The sequence below is a fragment of the Typopeltis vanoorti genome, chromosome 1 (assembly GCF_054136105.1).
Source record: "Typopeltis vanoorti isolate ZY-2024b chromosome 1, IOZ_Tvanoo_1.0, whole genome shotgun sequence".
NCBI classification, from domain to species: Eukaryota; Metazoa; Arthropoda; class Arachnida; order Uropygi; family Thelyphonidae; genus Typopeltis; species Typopeltis vanoorti.
In genome coordinates this window covers 153,413,325-153,428,645 of record NC_143549.1, presented here as the reverse complement: position 1 = coordinate 153,428,645, position 15,321 = coordinate 153,413,325, and the positions used below count along the sequence as shown (strand labels likewise).

The 15,321-nt window shown below is 34.9% G+C and overlaps 1 protein-coding gene across 1 annotated transcript in view; it reads right to left on the bottom strand.

Moving 5' to 3' along the window:
* The window catches only part of LOC150110552 (serine/threonine-protein kinase 10-like), a 283,018-nt gene that overhangs the window by 175,377 nt on the left and 92,320 nt on the right, over positions 1–15,321 (bottom strand). Inside the window, exons 8-9 of the mRNA XM_090399708.1 lie at positions 12,562–12,691; positions 3,956–4,199 (exon numbers count right to left, since the gene is read on the bottom strand). Of these exons, the coding sequence (XP_090255834.1) occupies positions 3,956–4,199; positions 12,562–12,691 (374 nt within the window). The remainder of the gene's footprint in view (positions 1–3,955; positions 4,200–12,561; positions 12,692–15,321) is intronic.

The following is a 15,321-nucleotide window of genomic DNA, read 5'->3' as shown; positions in this document are numbered from 1 at the left end:
TCAGTTATATAGCTTCAACCCTTAGGGAATCTTTGGATGAGCTGAGTATACGGTTTAATTTTCCAGGAGGTGGTTTGAAGGTTGCCTTAATGATGTATTTATGGAGTGTCATATTCTATTTTTTCCTATATTCCCCTAATGCATAGTATATCTATGACATTCTTATAAACCTTTTTATACTTCTAATGGTATTATTTTGGAGGATCTTGTGAAATGTTTTTTTGTTGTAGCCATTTTTTTTTATAATAAAGTTTTGGCTATTAATTTCATATTCTTTGTTCAGGACCTGCTCACCGGAGCAAATTGATAGGACTATGTCTGAGGGTGCTGGTGACACCTAGTTTTTGTGCTGGATGGTGGTATGAATTTTTATGTATGTACTGTATAGGTTATTGTATAGTATGGGCCTGTGTGTGTATAGGTTTACAGTAATCCATGAATCAAAGGCAGCATAAGGGTATATGTGTGACAAGTGTGTCCAGAAAAAGAAGAGAGTTATTGTTTTCAACCTCAATGAAAAAGTGGATATGTTTCTGTTCTTTGTTCAGCTAGCTTAGGAATATGTTTAATGTTTTGCAGCCATGGGACCAACTGGAAAAAATTTCACCAACATATCTGAACCAAATTTTGGACTTCAGGCTTGGTGAATCTAAAGCTTGTTGCTCAAGGTCTTCCATGTAAAAGTTAGCTATAGAAGGGGGAGGATTAGCCCACGACCATATCTTCTTTTTTGCAGGTAGAAATTATTTTCCCTACACAAAATACATGGAGCAAAGAATGTGGGCAAAGAGGGGCATGATATCAGGTGGAAATATGTTGTATATGAGAAGAATGGTATCATTGATTGGAACATTAGTGAAAAGGGCAGTTATATGAAAGTGGACTGATAAATTTTTGTGGTTGAGTGTGATTTTAATTTTGTTGATGAAGTGCTGCATTTATGTAAGAGGGGGAATGATCTACCAATTCATTGCGTGTACTGCTAGTTTCTTGACTAAGTAATAACTGGGGCTGTCGATTCCTTCAACTATCTGTCATAATGGTGCGTTTGTTTTGTTTATTTTAAACAGGCTATAAAATTCTGGGAACATCATGTCTTGGTTATTTCTTAGAGATTTAAGGGATAATTTTTCTGCTTTAGTTAAAATGCAACTTAGCTTTATCGCACCAAGGATAACAAATAAATTAGACTTCACATACCACATTGAAAGAGGTTTAAAATCCCTGCCCTCTAATACAGTCAATAAAACACTGTATTAGAGGGCAGTCAATAATAAACAGCTAAGTTGCAATTTAAACCAAAGCAGAAAAATTAGCCATTAAATCCCTAAGAAATAACCAAGATATCATTATTACCAAGGTAAACAGAGGCAATGGTAACGTTATTCTTGATTGGCCAGCATACCTTAAAAAATTGAACAAATTCGTATCTGACCACAACACATACCAACTGGTTAGCTACAATGCTATAAACCGTTTGAGAAAGTAAACAGAATTAATCAAGTCAGTGATCACGTGGCCTGAGGAAATAATTAAAAAGCTATTACCACATTATACCTGCACTTTCGGAATTTTTGGCCTGTCTAAAATAAACAAAACAAACATACCATTATGGCCGATAGCTGAAGGAATCGACAGCCCCAGTCATCACTTAGTCGAGAAACTAGCAGTACACTCATGGAGCTGGTAGGTCATTTCCCCCCTCATACATAAAGAATACACACGCCTTCATCAACAAAATTAAAAACATCACACTCAACGACGAAGATTTGATAACTATCCTTTTCACTAATGTCTCAATCAATGATACTATTCTTATATACAACATATTTCCATCCAATGTCATGGCCCTCTTTGTTTACGTTCTTTGCTTCAGGTATTTCGTGTGGGAAAATAATTTCCAAGGCCAAATGATAACTCCCCCCCCCCTCCCCTCCCATAGCTAACTTTTACATGAAAGACTTTGAGCAACAAGCTTTAGATTCAGCAAGCCTAAAGTCCCAAGTCTAGTTCAGATATGTTGATGAAATTTTTGCCAGTTGGCCACATGGCTGCACAACATTATATATATTCCTAGGCTAACTGAATAAAGAACAGAAACATATCCAATTTGCCATTGAGATTGGAAAGAATAACTTTCATCCTTTTCTAAACACATTTTTCCCCACACATCTACCCTCAGGCTACCTATCAATCACAGTCTACTGCAAACCTACACACACACACACAGGCCAATACATACATAAAAATTCATACCACCATCCAACACAAAAACTAAGGGTAATCAGCACCTCAGACATAGAACCTATCAATTTGCTCCAATGAGCAGGCTCTGAACAAAGAATATGAATTAGCCAAACATTTATAAAAAAAATGGATAATGGACAAAAAAAAAAAAAAAAAAAAAAAAGTTCACAAGGTCTTCCACAATAATGCCACCAAAAAAATTACAAGAATGCCATAGCTATTCCATAGGGGAATATCAGAAAAAATAGATAGAACACTACATAAATACAACATTAAGGAAACCTTCAAACCTCCTAAAATATATACTCAGCTCATCGAACAATTCCATTCCCTACCTTGTGCACCCAGGGGTTTACAAAATTCAGTGCACTTGCAATGTACCCTACATAGGACAGACCAGGCACACCATTCCAATAAGAATAGCAGAACAAAAACACAACATTAAATTCATCCGCTATGGTAAAGCAGATGAATCAACTGGAAAGGCACTAGTGTGCGGTACCACTTGGGCACAACCCTTGCACGGGGTCCAGCATAGTCCAAGTCCCTACACCAACCAAAATCTGGTTTGAAACAAAGTTCAAGGAAACTTATGAGGATGCTGAAACACGTCATCTGAATCTCAAAAACAAGAACGATGGATTAGTAATCCCAAGAATCTGGAACACCTATCTGCAACCAATATAGTATCCAGAACATGATGAAAGAACCTCAACACAAGAAAACCTTAATATAAGAAGACTATAGAGATGTGTTTAATGTAGTTCCACTATAAACTTTATTTTTATTTATTTAGAGATTTTTTCCCTAATCATCTGAATATTATATTGTTAGGTATAAAAAATTTATTTTATTTTGTTAATTTATATTTTTGTATATATTTATTATTATTTCTTTTTTCACCAGAAGTCAGGCTAGGGTAAACTAAAGCATTTAGATTCATCTTACTTTTGTGTAGTGTGACACAGCTTGTGTCCTTGGCATACGCATGTTTTCCTGATGATTACTTTGATACAAATGTTGAAACGGAGTGCTATTTTCATGATTATAAGTAATTACTGCAATGTGTGTTTTTTTTTGTCTCCATAAATTCTTCCCTATGAATGTTATATGCAATGTTTTGTACAGTTTGAATGGAAAGTCTCAGAAATAATTCTGAATATGGAATCAGATATGACTGATTTAAGTCATTTTTCTTTTTTTAAAATACCATTAAGGCACTTATTAAGGAAACAAGAAGGCACTGAATTTTAGAATATTTGCTTCTTTCAAGCAGTTTTTCTTATACTTGCATATGAGTATGGTTCTACTAAGCAAAGAAAAGAACTATGCAGCATTACTGCCTGAAAAAACTAGATTTTAATTTAAAATTTAAGATATACATTGTTTCAAAGGTTTCTATGGTATGAGGACATAAGGAAATGTAATAGCAGTATTTAACCACATGGAAGAACTTGATAGTAAAAAATGTTTAATTTAGGCATCAACTAGTTTTCTGAAATAACCATATTGTCAAGAGATAACAGAAAATAAAATAAAATTAAAAAGCCTACAAGCAGATAATGTAATGATCATAACGTTAAATGTTTGAAAAAATACTTTTTTTTACTATCAAGTTGTTCCATGTGGTTTAATACTGGCATTACACTTTATTAAGGCATACTTGTTAATTTAAGTTTATTTAACTACATTTTCAAAAATTACATACCCTGTAGTAACCACTGTAATTTTTTGTTCCTTTTCAAAAGTTTCTAGGTTCTGATGCTGAATGAGTTCATTTTCCTTGCTCAATTCTTGTTCTGGCTGTAATTTTTGACAGCATTTCTTATCAGCCTCTTCTGGTTTCCAAGCATTATCCTGTTTCTGAGAATTAGCATCATTGTCTTCTAGTTCAAGTATATTAACAACCGGGGATTCATTTTCTTCAATTCCTATAAACTTTGGCTTCAAATCTAGGAAGATAAATTAACAAAATAAATCACAGCATAATATATTTTATGATGTATGATTACATTATTTTGCTATTATTTGCCTTACCTAATACTTGGTATGTGCAAAAATAAGTATAATTAAACAGTATACAAGGTATGACAATTTAATTCCCAGAATGGCCGCATAGTGTCACCTGTATGGTGATTTGGTTGGAGTCACGTGAGTAATCATGTTTGTACATCTTTTAAAGTATGGTTACGCAAATGTCTCTATGCATAACCATAGAGAGATCATCGAGAAAAATTTTCTGACCAAAAAATCGATTACGGAATTAGGTCATCCTGCTTATTCACCGGACTTTGATACCTGTTAATTCTGGCTGTTTCCAAAATTAAAGACTGCACTAAAAGGATGAAGATTTTCTGACATTGCTGATATCCAGCATAATGTGATAAAGGAACTCAAGAGTATTCCTGAAAAGAGTTCCATGCCTGTTTCCAAAAATGGGAACACCGTTTAAACCGGTGTATAAAGGCACAAGGGGACTACTTCAAACGCGACAGTAGCCACTAATGTATAGTTCTAAACATAGGTTTTTTTTACAGGTGCATTCCGGGAATTAAATTGTCACACCTCGTAAATATGTCGTAGAAATACTTTCTATGAAACACAATCAATGAAATTGCAATTATGGCATCGTAATTGGTGGAAGAACACAAGATGCACATACCAAATGTTGAAGCATGTCAGGGACAATCTCCAAATGTGTAGATTTTTACTGACCACAAAAGGAATAAAACTTTTCATGCCTTTTTCTCAAAGAAAAGTTATGAAGTAGCCTGCCAGCAAAAGCCTTCAAGGAAGTTCACAAAAGTAAACACAATTAAGCACTCTAAACATCAGATCTGAAGAAACCCAATCATTCTATGCACCTACAATGTTAATATCCTCTTTAAATGTGGAACATTTCAACTTTGCACTGAAGCAGAGTCAGCAAACCTTGATGTAGTCTGTAACCAAGAACACAGAAAACATATTTTAAATGGAATGAAGGAAGTCACATCAAACTGTGAAATGGACTTTAATCTATGCATCAGCAAACAAACCTGGTAGCAGGGAAGTCAACCAAAGAATCTAGAGCTACATCTCCAAATCTCTGATAGAAAAATTGCCATAACTTTAAACAGAAATCTAAAAGTAACTAGAACCTCAAACTGTACATTCACTGAGACTTCAGACAAAAAGACTACACCAATACTTTCTACAATTAGATCTCAGACTACCTCTGCACTGTCCCATCACAATCTCCACATCACAGACAGTACACATAGAATCAGAAGTTTCAAGAATTACAAAAATAAAAAATAAAATTATATTAATAAAAATAGGACTTTTTATGTACCACAAATGAAAATGGACATATTCTAACTGAACTATGATTTTCTAAGATATTTCATGTAAACAAAAATGTTCAATAGTTGACAGAGTCAATGTAATGGTCTTTGTAAAATGTATAAATAAGATTCTGAATAAATCCTCTCAACATCAACAGAAAGTTTAAAGACTGGGATCCACACACACTTCAGTATGCATGCATATATATATATATATATATGAATTCAGGTTTTCACGATAAAGATGAATATTTTGTCTGGAACAGCAATTGCAGAAATTTGAGGCCGTTTGGTCTTTAGTTTAAAAGTACTAGTAAATCTTCCTCTGAAAAGAACTGATAAATGACGATGATTTAGAAAATGAAATGAAGTAAATCTGGTGATATTGTCTTAATTAAAAACAAGCATGACAAAGAAAAAGTAAGTTTGGTGTGAAGCTTCTGGCCCATAGATGGTATTCAAAAAAACAAAACAGCCCATTTTAAGTGCAAATATATTTATTATAGCATATAGCAATAAATTAAAAAAAAAAATTATCCTGGGAATACAACTGAGTGGTGGAAATCACCCTGAGAAAACTGATTTTTCACAAAAGTTTGAGTATAGAGAAAATTTTGAATACAATACTGTCCATTAGAGAACAGTAATTCAATGTCACATCTTCAATATATTGATGATATATTCTCTATTTTGCCACATGTCTCAGACACATTGAATTACAGGGTGCCTCAGAAAGAATAGCCAGAACCCTTAAAAAATACAATCTCTGCATGGCATTCAAATCTTATCTAAAGCTGGCTATCCTTATCTGCTCTCCCAAGAATCCACTACCTTCTCTATCAAGTCCCAGGTGTTTACAAAGTTCTTTGTTCCTGCAACTTATATTATGGTCAAACTAGGAGATCTGTTAACATTTGCCTGGAAGAACATAAAAAAATGCATCTATTGCCATAAGTATGATGGATCAGGGCTTGCTGACCATGTGTTAGATGCTTTGCACAGAATAAAATGGAAAATAATTACCATACTTCATCACAAAAAATATTTTTTTTTAGAATCAGCAGCAGAATTAAAAACCAATTTAATTTTAATAAATATGGTTGTATTAAACTTCTTAAGATTTCAGAAACTTTAATTCTTAGGTCTCCCATTTAACTGAGGCTAGTCAACATCACCCACAGAGGGCACCCCCTCAGTCTAATCTTTTCCACTTAGGAAATTCATTTCATTCACCTAGGGTTTGTACAAATTTGTGTATATTTTTGCAACTTTAATACAGTTTCCCTGACAGAGCTGAAATATAGGATTAAATGTGTTGTTTAATTATTTATATGTGCTGCATTTATTCCATTAAACCCCATAATGAATACTTAGAACCCCATAACATCTGCCATATTTAACTGATATATGTCTGATGAGTCAGTAGGCTTCCAGGTCAACGGGTGCACAATCCCACTGCCACATACTCTGCAGATCATGCCTGGAGAAGAAGTCTGAGAAGTGGTATGTGGAGGGAACTGTAGAGCCCATGTCATTTAATGGAGACTGATTTTCTCTGTATGGAAGTCATGTTCAAGAGTATCTTCTCTCACTTGCACATCTTCACTATACCCTTTCATCTAATCATGATTAAACTTATGAAGACAGTAACATTGTGACAAAAATGAATTTCCCCTCATAAACCAATCCCATCAAAAAACATCACATCACAACCAAACAAAACCAGAATCTCTACTAAAAACTCACTTTAACATAGATTTTACTAACATCTGTGGCATTAACACAAACATAAATGGCATTCACCATCACTTGCAATCAGCGCTGGCGCCTGGTATTTTTCTTGTGTGTGCGATTAATGTTCAGTGCCTTTCCAAAAAAGTTTTTTTGAATAAAGTGTGAATAAAACGAACAGGAAATGAAAAACAAATGAAAACAGCTTTACAGTATAATGTTACCTATGGATTAGTCCTGCTTATACAATTTTTTTTTTACATGGAACTCAACAATTAATCATAAGTTGATTTATGATACATCAAAAAATAAAGAACTATTTTAAGTATATTTTCGTAAATTTTAATAAAAAATTAGCGATATAACTGGGTCCAGGATACAATTTCAGAATTTATTTGTTCGTTTCGGGGAATATCTGAAGGGGCTCAAATGGAAGACGATGTACATTCATAATTATATGTACCATTCAGTACCATTTGTTGTTCGTTTAAACTCTTATCTCATATTTTTTGACATCTTTTAGGCTCCTTTTCTTCTGTGGCACCTGTGTATATTGCACACGTCACCAGTCGGGCCTGCTTGCAGTCTTCCATACCAGACATCTTATTCCTGAACAGAAACATAGATTGCAGCTACATCTACTACTACTACTGTCTATATCCACTACCTAAACTACACATTCGTAATTCTTTTTGCTACAAGGGTGGCATCTGACAGCTTGCTGCAGATGGCTAAATTAAATTCACTGCTTTTGACCTTTTCTGGCTCAAGGTTTCCTTGCCTCACTTAGCAACATTAATTTGTTGTATTTACTAGTCTTCAAACAATGATAACATTAAGATCTCTTCACATTCCTTTCCATGAAACTTGACCATCTGCACTCCAGCTACCTGAATAGTGAGGTCATCTTCCTGAACAACCTCAACATTCACAACTCTCTATTCCAACACCATCACCAACCAAACTGGATGAGAAACAAAAGTCATTGCTATAAGTAACAAACCTAACACAGGTCGTATATCTATCTACTCGAATTCCTGATAACCTACTTCACTCTCCAAACACTATAGATCTCTTTCTGATCAGTTTCCCTTCCGGACACCCATAGAGGTCACCTCTCCTCTCAGCAACTCAGACCACGATCTTGTACAAGTCTCCTCTATCACAGAACGCCTCTCTGCCAACCACTCCCAATCTCACACCCTCTGGCATTACAAAGGAGCCAATTGGGATTTCTGGAATTTCTACTCCTTTTCTTGGTCTGACTATTGTTTCTGCTCATCTGACCCTAGCACCTACTATGAAAGAGTTACAGAAATTATTCTCACTGGCATGAAGACCATTACCCAACATTTATTCCATAATCCTCATCCTCTTTCCAAGCCCTGGTTCAAACAAAAGTATATCAAGGCAGTTGAAGAAAAAATTTAGCTTATGCTCTCTCTAAAATAATGGAGAAGGTTATTAGTAGTCTAATCCTTCACTACTTAGAGGCCCACCAATTAATGAGCGACAACCAATACAGATTCTGACATTCAAGATCCACAGCTGACCTCAGGATAACTCAGCGTAAAAGAGAACGCAGGATTTGTAGCATCAGCAAAATGGAACATGTTAGAAATGCGGAACTGAGAGAGAGAAATCAGGCATAAAAGATGTGGTGACTGCAGTATATAAAAGCAAGATGAGATGGGCAGGACACATAGCCAGACTCAGGGATAACAGATGGACATATAGCATACTTATTGGCAACCAAGAATAAAGAGAAAACCAGGAAGACCACCAACAATATGGGAAAACCCATTAGTGAAATCTATAGGTATAATGGAAGAGAGAGGCTCCATATCGAGATCATTGGAGGCATCTTTGTGACCTGCACTCATGGAGAAATCCTGAATGAAACACAGGTCCATCAAGGTAATAAAGAGAAATTACCTTTGGAATATACACACAATAAGCAGTAATTTACTGTCAGTGATTTAGACTTAGCTGATAAAAATAAGTTCTGTAAAGTTAAGCTCAACATGGTTTACTGATTAAATATCAGTATGATGTTGATCCACATTTTGGTCCATCCTGTTCACCGACAGCGTCTCATTTGATTTTAGATCTGAGCAATCTTCACAATAATATGAATTTCTGGCCTCTGAATAGACATGTTGAAATCTGGAAGAATGCACTGTTATTTTGTTCGACAACAATAAAAAAATTTTACCATCCTCTCCCCACCTCCAACACACACACACACACACACACACACACACACACACACACACACACACACACTCACTCACTCTCTGGACTACATTATCCAAACAAACATGACTACATATCAAGTCCTTAAAGCTAGAAAAAAAAAAACTGTTTATTCCATAATAAGAATAAACACCCTTTAGTTCCAAAAGCCATCATGTGAAGGAATGCCAGCCTCTTGTAAATACATTCAATAACATAACCAGTGAACCTCTTTGTTAACATAGAACTATAATAGTGTAACCATGTCATTACTAGATTATGATCAACAATTTTCTTCCAAGCCAACCTAATATGGAATAAATAAATAATCCCTTATTCTGCTGGTCCCTCTCATATGATCAGCTTTTATTTTTCTAACTACCAAAAGCAAATCCTATTTGTAATCTTAGTACCCAGTTTATTATGTGCTCTAGGTCTTTTTCCTACAATTTGTTATTTCAAACACTAATTTTGCTAATTCACCTCTCATTATGATTATGTGACCACACCACTTTATATTAGCCTTGCATACACATTTTCAATATTAAACACCCTACTAACCATGATGTATTTTATCATCATGCAAAATATGAATAATAGATGTACCACAGAAATATCACTGACACACCATTGGGACATCACTGAAATAATAGGACAATATATTTCATCCACAATAGCTGGTTGCATAGTCAATTAATGTGAAGTTGTCTGATACTGCCATTTTTTAACATATTCTACTACTTATGCAAGCTGTTTACTCCCAAAATCAGTGGTCTCCATTCCATGACCAACTGTATTTTTTTTTTTTTTTTTTTTTAAATAACACAACTCATAAGATCTGTATGTTAACAGTGGTTTGTTTAGTGTCTTTATTATGGCTAGCAATTGTGTTTACATTGACTTACCTTTATTTTATATAAATTGATACAATAACTACTTGCCATAACAATCTGACTTCATTATCAATTTCCTGATATGTACCCTCAAGGATACTATCATAGTACTACATGATTAAGATTATATTATTAATAATCCTTATCAAACTACTTTCCTCCAAATTAGTCTAAATTTTCTAACCCAATTTTCACATCCATAACTTCAGACTGATTTGAACACTGTCTTAAAGACTGATAGTTTAGTGTTTTGACAATTCCTTTTATGATTTTATATAACTCTGGATCACCACCATATTAGCTTTGCTTATTCTGTTGTACATTTTCAGATTTAATTTGCAATCTTCACTAAAAATTGTGCCTAAATAACTGAAATGTTTACTTGTTATAGTTCTCCATTGAGAATGCAGCAACATTTTCTACGTTACTGCCTATTTTCATAGTTTTGGTCATTTTATTGCGGATTTTCATGCCAAGTTTGTTACAGCTATTATTCAATTTAGTTAAACAAGCTTGGAGACTTGCACTGGAGGTGTTTAGAAGTATGACATCATCTGCATAAAGAGAAGGGAGCTAAGTTTGATATCTCCGATTCTAATATCAAGTGGAATGTCACTTTCTTTCAGGATGCACATCATTGTCTTATACCTGATTTTACATCGAACTGCTTCCTGCATTTCCTTCAATTCTAACTGCTAACTTACTACTTAAACATAGACTACATATTTCTATGTATGATGTTCTATTTACCCCATATAATTGTAGCCTTTTGAAAAGCATTTCTCTGGGCACCTTGCTATATTCACATGATTTCTCAACTATTTGTCATAAAGTGAAAATTTAATCTTCACAACTTCTATTTGGTCTGAACCCAGCTTGTCCTTCTCTCAGCTGGTCTTCAGCCTCTTCTTAAATCAAAATCTTAACTAGAGCTTACTAGAGAAATTTTTTCGCAATTCTCACATTTAGCATTATTCCTTTTTTTTGCAGATGGGAACTATTAACAATTCTACTGCAATAATCGGCAAAACTTCTTCATACTTCAGTATTTCTGGTCAAATATCATCTACTCTAGCTACCTTTCCAGATTTCAGACTTTTGATAGGCTTTTCCACATCGAGTACTGATATGTAATCATGTTTGCATTCCTCTTGAATATTTCCTACTGCAAGCACACCCAGGTAATACAACATGTTAGGTTCCAAGCTACTAATGTATAGCAAATTTCAATGAAATTTGCTATACAATAGTAGCAATTTTGATTATATTAATACAATAGTAGCAAAATAGTAGAGTATTTTGTTCAATGAACAAAATACTCCCTGCCCCCCCTCCCACCACACGTAATAGTTTAATAATGTTTTCAAGCAGTCATATATATATATATATATATATATATATATATATGCATAAATGATAAAAAAGCACTTGTTTATGCGTTACTATACAAAATGAAGATTTAGAATTTTTTGCAAACAAAAGTCATTCAGAATACATTGGCTTTAGGGAACATGCCAACCAGTTTGGTTCATCCATCTACACCATTAAAAGTTTTCCATTTCAGCAATAAGATTGCCACGTTAACATATAATTGTAGTATTAACCAGTGTAGAACTTTTTACTTCACTAAGAATTTTATTTTTGTTTTTAACAACTAACAACAGTAGTGTGAATCAGGTTTAGCCTCTCTGAGTGTTCAATACAACATTATTATCATTAAATTAATTTCAAAGAATATGATTATCTTCAGTTTTGATGTCAATGTGATAAGTTTTATAGTACTCTTTCCTCCAACAACCTTACTCCAATTTTCCATATTTAATTTATCATCGTTACTAAACACTATGCCTAAAAACATTCAAACTAAAAAAGAAGAAGAACAAATTCTAGTTCTTTTCTCTCCTTCTCATACTTACTTTTGATTAAACAAACAAAAGTAACACACAATTACTTTTTATACATTCATATCACTACAGTGCTTTAATCTTTCTAATTCATTCATCATCATCAAATTTTGGTATGTATCCTAAAGGAGCACTAATTCACTAGTTTCCCCAATCATAGCCTGCTAATGACAAGAAATAGCACCAAATAAACAAAATTACAAACATTAGGTTTTAAAAACCTACCAGATTCAGGGGTTTTGGGTGCACTGGAGGGCTCTTCTACATGACTGCTAACATTGGAGCTACTGTCACCTTCTACATCACTTTCAATACTCAGTTGTGACTGTCGACATACAGCTGTTCTCAATGAATCCTAGTAAGAAATAAAATTGAATGCAATACTTATTCTATTTTCATTTCAACATATTCAGTGATATGCCATATGGTACAATGCAACTGAAATAAAAACATGGGAATATCAAAGGTATAGAGTATTTCAAATTCAAGTATCCCTATTCAGAGCAGCCTGCAGAGAGAAGTAGTAGAGAAAAAAAAAATACCCTCAAACTTGGTAGGTACCCTAACACAATCATGGGGAAGACATCACATTCCTGACATGTACCCTCAAGGGGTGTACAGAATGTGATAGTACTACATGAAAAATTTACATCACTACTAACTTCCTATGGGTGGACAGCAGGGTTTTTCATCCCACAAGCAGGTGAAAACCGGTCTGAGGACACACACGGATTACAGTCAGAAATATTGACTCAGCCATAGGGCTGATTCATCAGCCTATGCTGGTTCCGAAGCCTAGATAAAATTTGGAGGGATTAGATGGTACCATGAACTCCCGTAAAAAGGGGGAAAAACGCTGTATCATCACACATAATTTATTTATTTACTTAGCCACTGTAAGATTTTTATACCACCATACTTCAGCATTTCTGGTCGAATATCATCTACTCCTGCTGCCTTCCCACATTTCAAGCCTTTGATGGCTTTTTCTACTTCAAGTATCAAAATGTATTACTGACTGTATGCCTGTTGAGTATTTTTTACCAACGTGCTATCACTGCTTGTTTCATTTAGCAATTTTTCGAAGTAATTACTCCATACTTCAAGGATATCTTTTTCTCCCATTTTCATATAACCTTTATCATCTCTAACTGCTTTTACTGCACTCTTTCCTCCATTTCTAAGCTTCTTCAACAACCACCAGAATATCTTACCGACATCTTGATATTTATTTTCTATGTTCTTGCCAACGTCCTCCCATGACTTTTGTTTAGCTAGTTGTACACAGGTTTTAGCTTTCATACATTTGTCTCTGTATTCTCTAAGAGCACAAGCTGATTTATTTGCCAGGAACTTTTATTATGCTTTCTTCTTTTCCTTCACTGCCTCTTTAATTTCCTGTGTCTACCACGGAGTTCTGATTTTTCTATCCTTGCAGACAACCTCACCACATGCTTCTCTCGCTGAATCAATCAGGGTTTTCTTCAAGGTTTGCCACTGAATCTCCAAGGTTTGGTTCTTGTTCTCAAACTCTTTCATTTTTTCTTCAATAATCTTTGTGTATTTTAGTCTACAGTTCACATCTGAGAGCTGCTCAACTTTTATTCACTTTAAAACCTTCTTACATGTCATTCTTTTCAATATGAAATTCAATTTTATGTTGCTCAAAACTAAATAGTGATCACTTCCAATTTCAAATCCTCTGTACACTCCAGTGTCCTGCACCAGGGAGAAAACATCAATATCAACAATAACATAGTCAATGAGACTTTTCTTACTCCTTGTCTCTTCTCTCCATGTGAATTTGTGCATATTTTTATGCTGGAAAATGATGTTAGTAATAACCAGTCCATGTCCTGAGCAGAAATCCAACTGTTATTTGCCATTATTATTAGTTTTGCTCTTTTCTCCAAATTTTCTCAAAACATTTTTGTATGTCTGGCAATCATTTCCAATCTGCTATTTAGATCCCCAACAAGGCCCAACTTTTCCTTTTTCATTGTTTCAGTTGCTTTCTCTAAAGCCTCAAAAAATTTCTGCACTTGTAGCTTAGTAGAACCTTCTGTGGGACCATTAGGCACAAATAAGTCTCATTATCCAAGTTCGCCATTCTTCTGATATTTGCCCACATCACTCTACTTGAGACTGCCTGCCTTTCACAAAGATTAGCCTTGTATTTAGTGTTGAATACTATAGCTACTCCTTTTCCTTGATTGTCATTGCCTGAATATAACATTTTCTGTTTACTGCTCAGAAAGATCTCACCAGTTTTGTCTTTTTTGTTTCAGTCAGCCCTATTATGTCGATCTTATCCAATTCCTCAGCTAGCTCAATTTCTTGATGGATGACTGAGGGAGGAGATGGAGATTGCAAAGGAGCAGTTTGGCTTCATGCCTGGTCGATTGACGACGGATACTATATTTGGATTACAGCAAATGATGGAAAAGTTTCGAGAGAAATAACGGAAGCTACATCTGTTGTTTATTGATCTGGACAAAGTGTTCGATATAGTGCAAAGGCAAGAAGTCTCAGGGAGAAGAAGGTACCGGAGAAATATGTCAGGTTGGTGCAGGAGATGTATAGAAATGTGAAGACAAGAGTTCAGACCTGCCTGGGAGAGACAAACCTTTCAAGTAACAGTCGGTTTACATCAAGGGTCAGCATTAAGTCCGTTCCTGTTTAATATTGTGATGGAGGTGTGACGGAGGAGAAGAGAGAAGACGTGCCTTGGATAATGTATGCGGATGACATCATGCTGTGTGCAGAATCAAGAGAAGAAGTGGCAAGTAAATTAGAAAGATGGAGGAGAGTACTGTAAGAGAGAGAGGTGTGAGGCAGAGTATATGCAAAGGGGGATGGCAGCCAAGAGACAGATTGGAGATGGAAGGAAATCTCATCAGGAAGGTTATTGACTTTAGATACTTAGGTTCAACAGGCCGAGAAGGAAGTGGGATGCAGGATACAAGCTGGTTGGAGGAACTGGAG